General features: G+C 34.1%; 1 protein-coding gene across 1 annotated transcript in view; it reads right to left on the reverse strand.

Moving 5' to 3' along the window:
• Positions 1 to 1,057: 1,057 nt before the first annotated feature.
• Positions 1,058 to 14,235, reverse strand: part of LOC121378079 (N-acetylneuraminate lyase-like) — a 22,560-nt gene continuing 9,382 nt past the window's right edge. Inside the window, exons 7-9 of the mRNA XM_041506178.1 lie at positions 13,989 to 14,143; positions 7,690 to 7,861; positions 1,058 to 1,373 (exon numbers count right to left, since the gene is read on the reverse strand). Of these exons, the coding sequence (XP_041362112.1) occupies positions 1,207 to 1,373; positions 7,690 to 7,861; positions 13,989 to 14,143 (494 nt within the window). The 3' untranslated portion in view covers positions 1,058 to 1,206. The remainder of the gene's footprint in view (positions 1,374 to 7,689; positions 7,862 to 13,988; positions 14,144 to 14,235) is intronic.

The following is a 14,235-nucleotide window of genomic DNA, read 5'->3' on the forward strand; positions in this document are numbered from 1 at the left end:
ATATATAGCAATGAAATATATAGATCTACGGAAACCATAAAAGTCATATCCGGTGAAAAGTCATATTTTCACTGTATTTTAGCTACAGTGAAAATATAGAAATCGTATTTACCTTTTTGTAAAAGTGCATGATTAAATTATCTCCCTTTGTCTCGTTTCTTCGTATTTAAATTTGATGATTACCAATGCATCTGATCGTATTTGAAAGAAGAAAAAAAAGTAATTTAAACAACTGTACCTATAAAAAGGGATACGATGTGCAATTATAATAAAATATCTAAAACGAATTGAATACGAAGCTAAATAATGGTGACACAATGTAGTGTCATCGAGTGTAAGTGTAAGAATTTAACGGTGTTCGAATCAGTTTTGTTTTTCTTGGAGTTTTTGGATGATCGCTTTGTCAGGTTTGTTTGCACCGCAGTATTGTTAAGTAAATGTTAATAAAGATAAATTTTATTCAAATTTCTTTTTAAAAGTCAAGTACATTTTCTGGCAAAGTTCCATAGGAAGAAATATATCATGACGTTACGTGTTTTCGATAGGATAAGGTAAAGATATTACCAAAAAGCTAAATATATTGTTAAAAATTAGGAAATATGTATATAATAAATAGACCATTTCATGGTTTTTTTTCCGAATACGATTTTTATGTCAACGAGTGATGTGTGAAAACCATATTTTCACACATCACTCGTTGACATAAAAATTGTATTCGAAAAAACTCATGAAATAGCCTCTATATAATAATAATAATAATATTGTTTATTAATAAGCAATACATTGAAACGACTTAATCTGGTGTCCTTAAAAAAAGCTCTCTTTTTCATTGTATTTAAAGGCATACTGTCACGGATTTAAGGACCTTATTTCTCTAAAAATTAATAATAAATAAAAATTACATTAATTGTTGGAAACGAAATCTAGCTATCGCATCACCTTAACTGAAACATGATGAAGTGAAATCCATGTCAAATCTCTCGGCAATTTTAGTTTTTGAATTATGGACCATTGCCATAATTCAATTATTTTTACAAAATGTCATTAATAAATGGAGTATGGTAGTTATGAAGATGGTTGAATAAAGTACATTTAGGTACAAATCAAATTATTTTTGTTCAGGTAATACTTTGTTAGACCATTAAATAGGTCAGTGGTCTGTAACAATATGCCTTTAATAACAATCTATCCACAATGTGAAATATTTCACTTTTTGTTCCACTGAAAAAAGCCAATGGTTTCCAGTTCCTCTTTAAGTTGTTGTTTCTGTTCTGTGTCGACAGCTGTGATTGGACAACGAGGTGATCCGCAGTCCAATCCTGTCAGGTTCATGACGCACTTCATCACAGAAACAAGATTTCCTGTAGCTTGCGCTGAAGAAGAATAAATAAATATCCATTCATCATATGGAGAATATTACACGAGTGGCCGTTAGATACCATTTACCGTACAACGAGTTATGAGTTATAGATGCCAATTATTTTACAATGAGTTATAGATACCATTTACCGTATAACGAGTTATAGATACCATTTACCTTACAACGAGTTATAGATACTAATTATTTTACAAGTAATAGATATCATTTACCTTATAACGAGTTATAGATACCATTTATCTTACAACGAGTTGTAGATACTAATTATTTTACGAGTAATAGATATCATTTACCTTATAACGAGTTATAGATACCATTTACCTTACAACGAGTTATAGATACTAATTATTAAACGAGTAATAGATATCATTTACCTTATAACGAGTTATAGATACCATTTATCTTACAACGAGTTATAGATACCAGTTATTTTACAACGAAATATAGATACCATTTACCTTACAACGAGTTATAGATACCATTTACCTTACAACGAGTTATAGATATCATTTATCTTACAACGACTTATAGATACCATTTACCTTATAACAAGTTATAGATACCATTTGCCGTATAACGAGTTATAGATGCCATTTGCCGTATAAAGAGTAATACATACCATTTACCGTATTACAAGTTATAAATAATATTTATCTTACGAGTTATTTATATACATAATACTACATGAGTGTCAGGTAGATACCATTTATCTTATAACGAGTTATAGATACCATTTATCTTACGAGTTGTATATATAGAGAGTACTACACGTATATTAGTTAGATGCCATTTACCTAACAACGAGTTGTTTATATAGAGATTACTACACGACTGTCCGTTAGATACCATTTATGTTATTAACGAGTTGTTTATATAGACAATACTACATGAGTGACCGTTAGATACCATTTATCTTACAACGAGTTGTTTATATAGACAATACTACATGAGTGACCGTTAGATACCATTTACCTTACAACGAGTTGTTTATATAGAGAATACTACGAGTGGCCGTTAAATACCGTTTACCTTACAACGAGTTGTTTATACAGAGAATACTACACGTATATTAGTTAGATACCATTTACCTTACAACGAGTTGTTTATATAGACAATACTACGAGTGCCCGTTAGATACCATTTATCTTACAACGAGTTGTTTATATAGAGAATACTACATTCTTATTTAAATAAGTAATGGGTGGTGTAATAACAATATTTAAATAAGTAACGGGTGGCGTAAGAACAATATTTAAATAAGTAATGGGTGGTGTAATAACAATATTTAAATAAGTAACGGGTGGTGTAAGAACAATATTTAAATAAGTAACGGGTGGTGTAATAACAATATTTAAATACGTAATGGGTGGTGTAAGAACAATATTTAAATACGTAATGGGTGGTATAATAACACTATTTAAATACGTAATGGGTGGTGTAATAACAATATTTAAATAAGTAATGGGTGGTGTAATAACAATATTTAAATAAGTAATGGGTGTTATAAGAACAATATTTAAATGAGTAATGGGTGGCGTAAGAACAATATTTAAATAAGTAACGAGTGGTGGAAAAACAATATTTAAATAAGTAATGGGTGGTGTAATAACAATATTTAAATATGTAACGGGTGGTGTAAGAACAATATTTAAATAAGTATTGGGTGGTGTAATAACAATATTTAAATAAGTAATGGGTGGTGTAATAACAATATTTAAATACGTAACGGGTGGTGTAAGAACAATATTTAAATAAGTATTGGGTGGTGTAAGAACAATATTTAAATAAGTATTGGGTGCTATAAGAACAATATTTAAATAAGTAACGGGTATGTAAGAACAATATTTAAATACGTAAAGGGTGGTGTAATAACAATATTTAAATACGTAATGGGTGGTGTAAGAACAATATTTAAATAAGTAACGGGTGGTGTAATAACAATATTTAAATAAGTAATGGGTGGTGTAATAACAATATTTAAATAAGTAACGGGTGGTGTAATAACAATATTTAAATAAGTAACGGGTGGTGTAAGAACAATATTTAAATAAGTAACGGGTATGTAAGAACAATATTTAAATAAGTAATGGGTGTGTAAGAACACTATTTAAATGAGTAATGGGTGGCGTAAAAACAATATATAAATAAGTAATTAGTGGTGTAAGAACAATATTTAAAGAAGTCACGAGTGCCGTAAGAACAATATTTAAATAAGTAACGGGTGGTGTAATAACAATATTTAAATAAGTAATTAGTGGTGTAAGAACAATATTTAAATAAGTAACGAGTGCCGTAATAACAATATTTAAATAAGTAATTAGTGGTGTAAGAACAATATTTAAAGAAGTCACGAGTGCCGTAAGAACAATATTTAAATAAGTAACGAGTGGCGTAAGAACAATATTTAAATAAGTAATAAGTGGCGTAAGAACAATATTTAAATAAGTAACGAGTGCCGTAAGAGCAATATTTAAATAAGTAATTAGTGGCGTAAGAACAATATTTAAATAAGTAACGAGTGGTGGAAAAACAATATTTAAATAAGTAATGGGTGGTGTAATAACAATATTTAAATACGTAACGGGTGGTGTAAGAACAATATTTAAATAAGTATTGGGTGGTGTAAGAACAATATTTAAATAAGTATTGGGTGCTATAAGAACAATATTTAAATAAGTAACGGGTATGTAAGAACAATATTTAAATACGTAAAGGGTGGTGTAATAACAATATTTAAATACGTAATGGGTGGTGTAAGAACAATATTTAAATAAGTAACGGGTGGTGTAATAACAATATTTAAATAAGTAATGGGTGGTGTAATAACAATATTTAAATAAGTAACGGGTGGTGTAATAACAATATTTAAATAAGTAACGGGTGGTGTAAGAACAATATTTAAATAAGTAACGGGTATGTAAGAACAATATTTAAATAAGTAATGGGTGTGTAAGAACACTATTTAAATGAGTAATGGGTGGCGTAAAAACAATATATAAATAAGTAATTAGTGGTGTAAGAACAATAGTTAAAGAAGTCACGAGTGCCGTAAGAACAATATTTAAATAAGTAACGGGTGGTGTAATAACAATATTTAAATAAGTAATTAGTGGTGTAAGAACAATATTTAAATAAGTAACGAGTGCCGTAATAACAATATTTAAATAAGTAATTAGTGGTGTAAGAACAATATTTAAAGAAGTCACGAGTGCCGTAAGAACAATATTTAAATAAGTAACGAGTGGCGTAAGAACAATATTTAAATAAGTAATAAGTGGCGTAAGAACAATATTTAAATAAGTAACGAGTGCCGTAAGAGCAATATTTAAATAAGTAATTAGTGGCGTAAGAACAATATTTAAATAAGTAATAAGTGGCGTAAGAACAATATTTAAATAAGTAACGAGTGCCGTAAGAGCAATATTTAAATAAGTAATGGGTGGTGTAATAACAATATTTAAATAAGTATTGGGTGGCGTAAGAACAATATTTAAATAAGTAATGGGTAGCGTAAGAACAATATTTAAATAAGTAACGAGTGGTGGAAAAACAATATTTAAATAAGTAACGGGTGGTGTAAGAACAATATTTAAATAAGTAACGGGTGGTGTAAGAACAATATTTAAATAAGTAACGGGTATGTAAGAACAATATTTAAATAAGTAACGGGTGGTGTAAGAACAATATTTATTTATTGTGTGTTATATATATGCATGCATGCATGCATGTATGTATGTATGTATGTATGTATGTATCTATGTATGTATGTGTGTATGTATGTGTATACCTGTGTGTTCATATATTTATGTATATGTATGTTTGTGTGTGTGTGTCTGTCTATGTGTACCTCTGTGTGTTGGTGTGTGTGTGTGTGTGTTTGTGTCTGTCTGTCTGTCTGCCTGTATGTATGTATGTCTGTATATCTGTCTGTATGTCTTTATATATGCCTGTCTGTATGTATGTTTGTCTGCATGTCTGTACATAAGTCTGCCTGTCTGTTTGTATGTGTGTGTGTGTATGTATGTATGTATGTATGTACGTCTGTCTGTCTGTCGGTCGGTCTGTCTGTATGTATGTAAATGTATGACGGATGTAACACTACTAAAAGATCACCTACCGTACTTGAATAACGTGTTCATCCCCTGCCTGTCGGTCTGTCTGTATGTATGTATGTGTATGACGGATGTAACACTACCAAAATATCACCTACCGTACTTGAATAACGTGTTCATCACCTGTCTGTCTGTCTGTCTGTATGTATGTAAATGTATGACGGATATAGCACTACCAAAACATCACTTACCATACTTGAATAACGTGTTCATCACCTGTCTGTTTGTCTGTATGTATGTATGTCTGTCTGTTGGTCTGTCTGTATGTATGTATGTGTATGACGGATGTAACACTACCAAAAGATCACCTACCGTACTTGAATAACGTGTTCATCACCTGTCTGTCGGTCTGTCTGTATGTATGTAAATGTATGACGGATGTAACACTACCAAAAGATCACCTACCGTACTTGAATAACGTGTTCATCGCCTGTCTATATGTATGTATGTAAATGTATGACGGATGTAACACTACCAAAAGATCACCTACCATACTTGAATAACGTGTTCATCACCTGTCTGTCTGTCTGTCTGTATGTATGTATGTATGTATGTAAATGTATGACGGATGTAACACTACCAAAAGATCACCTACCGTACTTGAATAACGTGTTCATCACCTGTCTGTCGGTCTGTCTGTATGTATGTAAATGTATGACGGATGTAACACTACCAAAAGATCACCTACCGTACTTGAATAACGTGTTCATCGCCTGTCTGTATGTATGTATGTAAATGTATGACGGATGTAACACTACCAAAAGATCACCTACCGTACTTGAATAACGTGTTCATCACCTGTCTGTCGGTCTGTCTGTATGTATGTAAATGTATGACGGATGAAACACTACCAAAAGATCACCTACCATACTTGATTAACGTGTTCATCACCTGTCTGTCGGTCTGTCTGTGTGTATGTAAATGTATGACGGATGTAACACTACCAAAAGATCACCTATTGTACTTGAATAACGTGTTCATCACCTGCCTGTTTGTATGTATGTATGTATGTCTGTCTGTCGGTCTGTCTGAATGTATGTAAATGTATGACGGATATAGCACTACCAAAACATCACTTACCGTACTTGAATAACGTGTTCATCACCTGTCTGTTTGTCTGTATGTATGTATGTCTGTATGTTGGTCTGTCTGTATGTATGTATGTGTATGACGGATGTAACACTACCAAATGATCACCTACCGTACTTGAATAACGTGTTCACCACCTGTCTGTCGGTCTGTATGTATGTATGTAAATCTATGACGGATGTAACACTACCAAAAGATCACTTACCGTACTTGAATAACGTGTTCACCACCTGTCTGTCGGTCTGTCTGTCTGTATGAAAATGTATGACGGATGTAACACTACCAAAAGATCACCTACCGTACTTGAATAACGTGTTCATCGCCTGTCTGTCTGTATGTATGTAAATGTATGACAGATGTAACACTACCAAAAGATCACTTACCGTACTTGAATAACGTGTTCATCACCTGTCTGTCTGTCTGTATATATGTATGTAAATGTATGACGGATGTAACACTACCAAAAGATCACCTACCGTACTTGAATAACGTGTTCATCACCTGTCTGTCGGTCTGTATGTATGTATGTAAATGTATGACGGATGTAACACTACCAAAAGATCACCTACCGTACTTGAATAACGTGTTCATCGCCTGTCTGTCTGTATGTATGTAAATGTATGACGGATGTAACACTACCAAAAGATCACTTACCATACTTGAATAACGTGTTCATCACCTGTCTGTCTGTCTGTCTGTCTGTATGTATGTAAATGTATGACGGATGTAACACTACCAAAAGATCACTTACCGTACTTGAATAACGTGTTCATCGCCTGTCTGTCTGTATGTATGTAAATGTATGACGGATGTAACACTACCAAAAGATCACTTACCGTACTTGAATAACGTGTTCATCACCTGTCTGTTTGTCTTTGTGTATGTAAATGTATGACGGATGTAACACTACCAAAAGATCACCTACCGTACTTGAATAACGTGTTCATCACCTGTCTGTCGGTCTGTCTGTATGTATGTAAATGTATGACGGATGTAACACTACCAAAAGATCACCTACTGTACTTGAATAACGTGTTCATCACCTGCCTGTCTGTCTGTATGTATGTAAATGTATGACCGATGTAACGCTATCACCAAAAGATCACCTACCGTACTTGAATAACGTGTTGATCACCTGTCTGCTGCGCGATTGTTCTCTACTAGCTGCCATTGTGTCACCACTGGACCAGGCGTCGAGCATGCGCAGATAAAGCGGACCCAAGAAGTTGTAAGTACTGCCGACAGCACCGTCAAAACCAACAGCCAGACCCGCAATCAGTTGCTACGGAGACAGAAACGCTTAAAGGCATATTGTCACAGGCCACTGACCTATTAAATGGCCTTTAAAAAAGTATTAACTGGGGGAAATTTTTTATTTGATTTGTGCCGAAATGTACTTTATTCAACCATCTACGAAACCACCATAATCCACTTATTAATAGTCGGGCAGAATAAGGGTTATACCTTGAACTAGGGTACATATGATGTTTTATGATGGTTTTAAGTCATTTAGGGTGTCCTAATTCAGAAACTGCATGATGACACTTTGTCATCATTGAGCAATTTTTTTGACGGTCATTTTCAATGCACCACCCCAGGCTGAAAAAATACTGTTTTTTTTTTGTTAGGCCCATTGCGTTATGTTATAATGTTTTATTTGTACAAGATTATTAGAAGACCCATACCTATTTGGATACCTTTTACAAATACTAAAGAATAATAATTAACAAAACAAACGCTATAGCAACATTTCAGGGGCGTTTGCTTACGGCCATCTTGGTTTTCAAAATGGCCCCAATTTAAACATTTCTTTTTACAATATTACCGCACTCAGGCAAAGAAAACAATTGTTTTAAGTTATATACATGTAGATGGGCATGCTTTCACTACATAAGCAAGACTATTTCTAATCTGTATTGTTCAATATAAAAATGGTAACATTTTGGGTGGAGGATTTTCACAGGAGAAAGTTAAAAATAACAGATTTAAAAATAAAAATCCCAATTTTATTTAAGTTACACCTTGCAAGGAACATGATATTTTGGCATAGTTTTTTAAAAATTAAATATTGATTTCATTTTAACTAATGTCTATACTATACTTTAAGAGTATTTCCATGCATTTATGCCAGAGTAATAGTCTATACTTGTATTAAAGGGATTGGACTATCCTCAGTTTGTAGCCGTTTCAAAATGTTTTCGACAAATAAATTATTAATGCATTATTAAAATTAAAATGTATTTGTTTTGCTTAGAATGTGATTATCTCTATAATCCATGTATTTCTGAACATTATAATCTATTTTGGTGGGGCAAGCTGATTATATAAATTTGCACGAATCTGGATACCAACGTTTATTTACATTTGCATTACTGCCAAACAGATTACGACTAATATTGTGGTTAAAATGGTGGAAATACATGGTGGACACATTTCAGGCTAGCTCATTCTGCCCGAATATCTCTATTGTTTTTGCTCGCATTTGATGAGTTTTTCCCAGCACAAGGTGGGCAATTGCCCCCCCCCCCCCCCCCCCCCCCCCCCCCTGTCACGTACGCTTATGGGAACAAACAGAAGTCTTGATAGGTCTGGAAACACATGTTAGTCCCTTTAATAAACTTTAGAATCAGGACCCAAAATGTTACCAATTTTAATATGTCATATATTAAAAAAAAATTAATATATAACAAGCTTACTTTTAAAAGAATTGTATATATTGGTTATCTGGTCCAAAACCAACCTGGGAATAGAAGAGAACTTTTAAAAGTAAAATTACATTTTAAAAACATTTAACAAGTAACTGTTAAATTTATAAAATCACCTGAATCACATATACCATATATCAGGTGAAATTATTTGCATACGTGAATGCAGGCATAGGCCGGTAGCTGTCAAATTTCATTGGCTATGGAGCGTTAGCATTGCATGATTACGTTATGCATCTTAAATACGGTACAGATTAAATAACTTTGTTAACAATATTGACGTTTTCCTCTAAATAATCTGAGAAATATATATGTTTTAAATACTTATGGTTCCTTGCTTGAAATATCGTTCTGTGCACATCCCTGAGCTGATTCGGGTACTTTCATTTAAGGAAGCTGTATAAAGGTTTTTAGCGTATATGGCTGTATACCTTCGCGACTTTCGTAACCTCTTTTGGAATCTGTGCAGAAATACTGTTATCGTCTTTTATATGCTAATGGAAGATTCGTAACCATCATGTTACATACACTCTGTCATTCTTCATACTGGTTATGTGGATTACTGGAACCAATTTTCTTGAAAAAAAGGCTTGGTTTAAATGGCGAAGTCTCTTTAAAATAACCACCTAATTTGAATTGGCTGCCTCCTACCTTGACAAATATTTTACAGTGAAATGTCATATTCATGTATGATGACATTACTGTCATGTTCATCATGCATAGTTTGATGCTTGTTGCATGTCCTATGCCATACATTTGCAGACAATGCTGCAAGTTAACTCTGCTGTTTGACATGAGCAGTTATTCCTGAAGCAGGTATTTTTAGCAGTACATGTACATGTCATTACTTCCATAAGCTCTGGTGGACCACTGCAGGCACGCCATTACAATGACTGGTACTGGTACTGATACAGCCCTTGATAAAGAGGCAGCTGTCTGTGTTAAATCAGGTGATGTCATATATTGCAAGTACCTGGACAGATTGGTCTCCCAAGTGTTGTTGTTGTTGTTTTTAGCTGTGGCAGTAATGTTAATTACTTGACCTTAGGCTTTTGTTATATAAATTTAAACAAAATATTGCCACTTCCAGCAGAATACCAGCAATGCAAATATATCAGTATCGTCAGACACCACTTTCTGTGTGTTTTGTCTTGGTGACAAATCTCTCCAGTCCTTTGCAGTGCATGCTGTTATAGGATGTGACACCATCACCTACTCTATATATATATATATATATATATATATATATATATATATATATATATATATATATATATACATACATACATATATACATGTATATATATATATATCAGTAATGTTGAAGCATGATGTTGGTCTGGAGGCACTGGGAGAACAAGAGCTAAACTTTCATGACCTGATCACAGCTGAACAGCGGGTTGCTATACAAGACGAAACAATACAATCGTCCATGAACCACTTGAAGCACACTATTTACAAGTAAAAGAGAAATTTCCAAAATCAAAAGTCTGCTTCCTACTGATCTTGCACTGACTGAGCACATCAAGCAAGTTAAAACCATAATGTGGAAAGCTAACGATTAGCAGAACCCATGAAATGTAAATATATCTGAGTGTGGGTACAAAATGATAAATGGCATACCCAGTCATTGTATTGGTGTGTGCTCCACCAAAGCTTATGTAAGTAATAGTATGTGACTGCTTTGCTAAAATGCCTGCTCACGAATAACTGTTCATGTCAAGGCTTATCTCGCACCATTTTCTAACAATGAATGGCACCGTACATTTGTAATAATCCTAAAAACTATGCATGATGAAAATTACACTGATGAAGAACAGTAATGACATCGTACATGCATATCACATTTTACAGTATAAATTATGTTTCAAAGGAGGAGGCTGCAAATTAAAATTTTATGATTATTTTAAAAGGACTTCGCATTCAAATTAAAACCTTTTCCCATAAAATCGGACAAAAATATGCGTTAATCTACTAATATATAAAAGTAATTTTAAACATTTAAAAGTGTGTGATGTGACGATTACGAATCTGCCATTAACATTAAATATGGTATCTCTTCACAAAACTATTTCCAAAATACGTTGCAATAGTCGTGAGTGTATTCAACCGTGAATCACTGTAAAATGTTTTGTCTACAGAGTATGGTTTCAACACCATCTGTAGTAAGACTGAATGAGCACAAAGATGTGCATAGAATGATATTTAAAGCAAGGAACCATATACATGTAAGTATTAAAAAAAATATTGATCAGATTTAGATTAAGACTTCCCATTCTAAGCACTAAATTAAATATGTTATTTCATCTGTACTATATTTAATGTGCAAAATGTGACTGCCTAAACGTTATATTAGCCAATGCAATTTGACAGCTACTGGTCTATTTTAACATGCCTGCGTTTACATATGTAACAAAGTTCACCTTATATATTGTACATGTGATGCAGATGATTTTATATAGTTACTCGTCAGTTTTTTTAATTAAAAAATATAGATATTTTGAAAGATGCTGTTTCAAGTGATTCTTGGACATATACTCAATAAATAAAAGTGTTATATTACAATAGTTTTAATATATAACATACAGGTTACAAATATTCTTGTATATGTAGTGATCATGGAATCATGTCTAACTACCTTTATACCACTTTAAAACAAAGTTACTTTTTGCCGTGGAGTGGTAGTATTGAAAAAACTAAATTTAAAATGGCGGCCATTTTGAAAACCAAGATGGCCACAAGTAACCTCCACTTACATGTTGCTATATATTTTTTATTTATTCTTTAATGTTTATATAAGGTATCTAAATAGGTAGAGGTCTTTTAACAACGTTGTACCTATAGGACATTATAGCATGACACGGTAGGCCTAACTAAAAAACGGTATTTGTTTAGCCTGGGGGAGATGTTTTTAAAATGGCCGTAAAAAAAATTGCTCAATGATGACAAAGTGTCATCATGTAGTTTCTGAATGAGGACACCCTAAATGACTTAAAACCATCATAAAACATCGTATGTACCCCAGTTCAAGGTTAGGTCAAATTTTGGCATCTGGCAACCCGACTATAATGATATTTTGTAAAAATGATTGAATTATGGACTATTGCCATAATTCAAAAACTGAAATTGCCAAGAGGGTTGACATGGATTTCACTCCATCATGGTTCAGTTAAGGTGATGCGAAAGCTAGATTTGATTTCCGACAATTAATGTAATTTTAATGTCTTTAAATGTTTTTCTACAAGACATATTTCAAAATACTTGTTGTCGTGTGGGGTGGAATTTGAAAATGTGTACTTGTATTCCTTTTAAGTCATACACATTACAGGCCCGTGGGACGGATTTTCAAAGTGGGGTGGGGAGGGGGCTCATTTCTATGGTTGTTCTATCGTCAGGTTTCCGTATTAGTATTATAAGGTAAGACATTTTAATGTCCCGAAATACCCCCCCCCCCCCCCCACCCACCCACCCCCCACCCCCGGCTCCTTACGGGCCTGCATTAGGAAGTAAAGTAATATAGTTTTGTAGGAGGCAGGAGGAACTGTAATAAAACTATGCATAACAAATTCCTTAATTAACCCATTTTTACTTAGGAAAGTTGAAATAGTTTAGGTGTCGGAGATTGATAGAGATCAAAGATGCCAACTTAACAGAATTAATGTAACATTATTTAAAACATATATGACTCTATGAGGGAACTCTGATTAACCAATGCTTTTTCATAACCAAAAAAATTAAAAAATTATAGATTAGCTAACTCATTTATCTGATTAACCCATTGTGTTCTATTGGCACTTGATGCGCGGTTGGTCTAGGATCGATCCCTGTCGGTAGGCTTATTGGGCTATTTCTTGTTCCAGCCAGTGCACCACGACTGGCATATCAAAGGCCGTGGTATGTGCTATTCTGTCTGTGGCATGGTGCATATAAAATATCACTTGATACACATGGGAACATTTTGCGGGTTTCCTTCAAGAGGAAACCCGCTACATTTTTCCATTAGTAGTAACGGATCATTTATACACACCATCCCACAGACAGGATAGCACATACCACGGCCTTTGATACATCAGTCGTGGTGCACTGGCTGGAAGGAGAAATAGCCCAATGGGCCTATAGACGGGGTTATGATTTAAAGGAAAACATTAAAGGATACATTTTAGCCACACATTAAATATGACTTCCGACTGACCTCCCGCTAACTGAAGATAATGCTTGTCCCACCCCAACCACCAACTCTCACCCCACCCCCAGTAAAAGATGAATCAATATATAATAGCTCTCCAGGGCCGTAGCTAGGATTTTTTTTTTTTTTTTAAATTTTGGGGGGGGGGGGGGGGGGGAACTGAATAGTTAATAGTCTAAAACTCCTTTTCTTTAAGTTTCTATAATGCTTTCCGAATTTTTTCGGGGGGGGGGGTGCAAGTGCCCCCCTTGCCCCCCTGCTAGCTACGGCCATGCTCTCAGAGGTAAATCTAGGGGTTGGGCCCCTAAATTTTCCGATAGTTATAATTTTATTATACATGTATATTAATGTTTTTAAATATTTTTTTCAATCCCTCTCCAAACCTCCCCCAAAGTTCCCTTGGCATTCCACCTCATGTCACTGGGTCCCCCTAAATGGATTTTCTGGATCCGCCACTGGCTCTCAACCCCAGTTGTTGGCGTGTAGGTACAGTGAAGCAAACATTACTCTCGCGTTACCTCATCACACCCAAACAACATATTGTACTTCCGGTCCTGCGCATCACACGTCTCGACGCAGAGGCCCGCCTCATAGAGATCGGTAGACGAGAACTTGATGCCTTTCAGACTGGGAATGGACGTCCTCGCCCTCGTGAGAAACTCACTCATACTCACTGTAATACACAGAGGAAAAACTCACTCATACTCACTGTAATACACAGAGGAAAAACTCACTCATACTCACTGTAATACACAGAGAGGAAAA

The sequence above is a fragment of the Gigantopelta aegis genome, chromosome 7 (genome assembly GCF_016097555.1).
Source record: "Gigantopelta aegis isolate Gae_Host chromosome 7, Gae_host_genome, whole genome shotgun sequence".
In the NCBI taxonomy this organism is placed as follows: domain Eukaryota; kingdom Metazoa; phylum Mollusca; class Gastropoda; order Neomphalida; family Peltospiridae; genus Gigantopelta; species Gigantopelta aegis.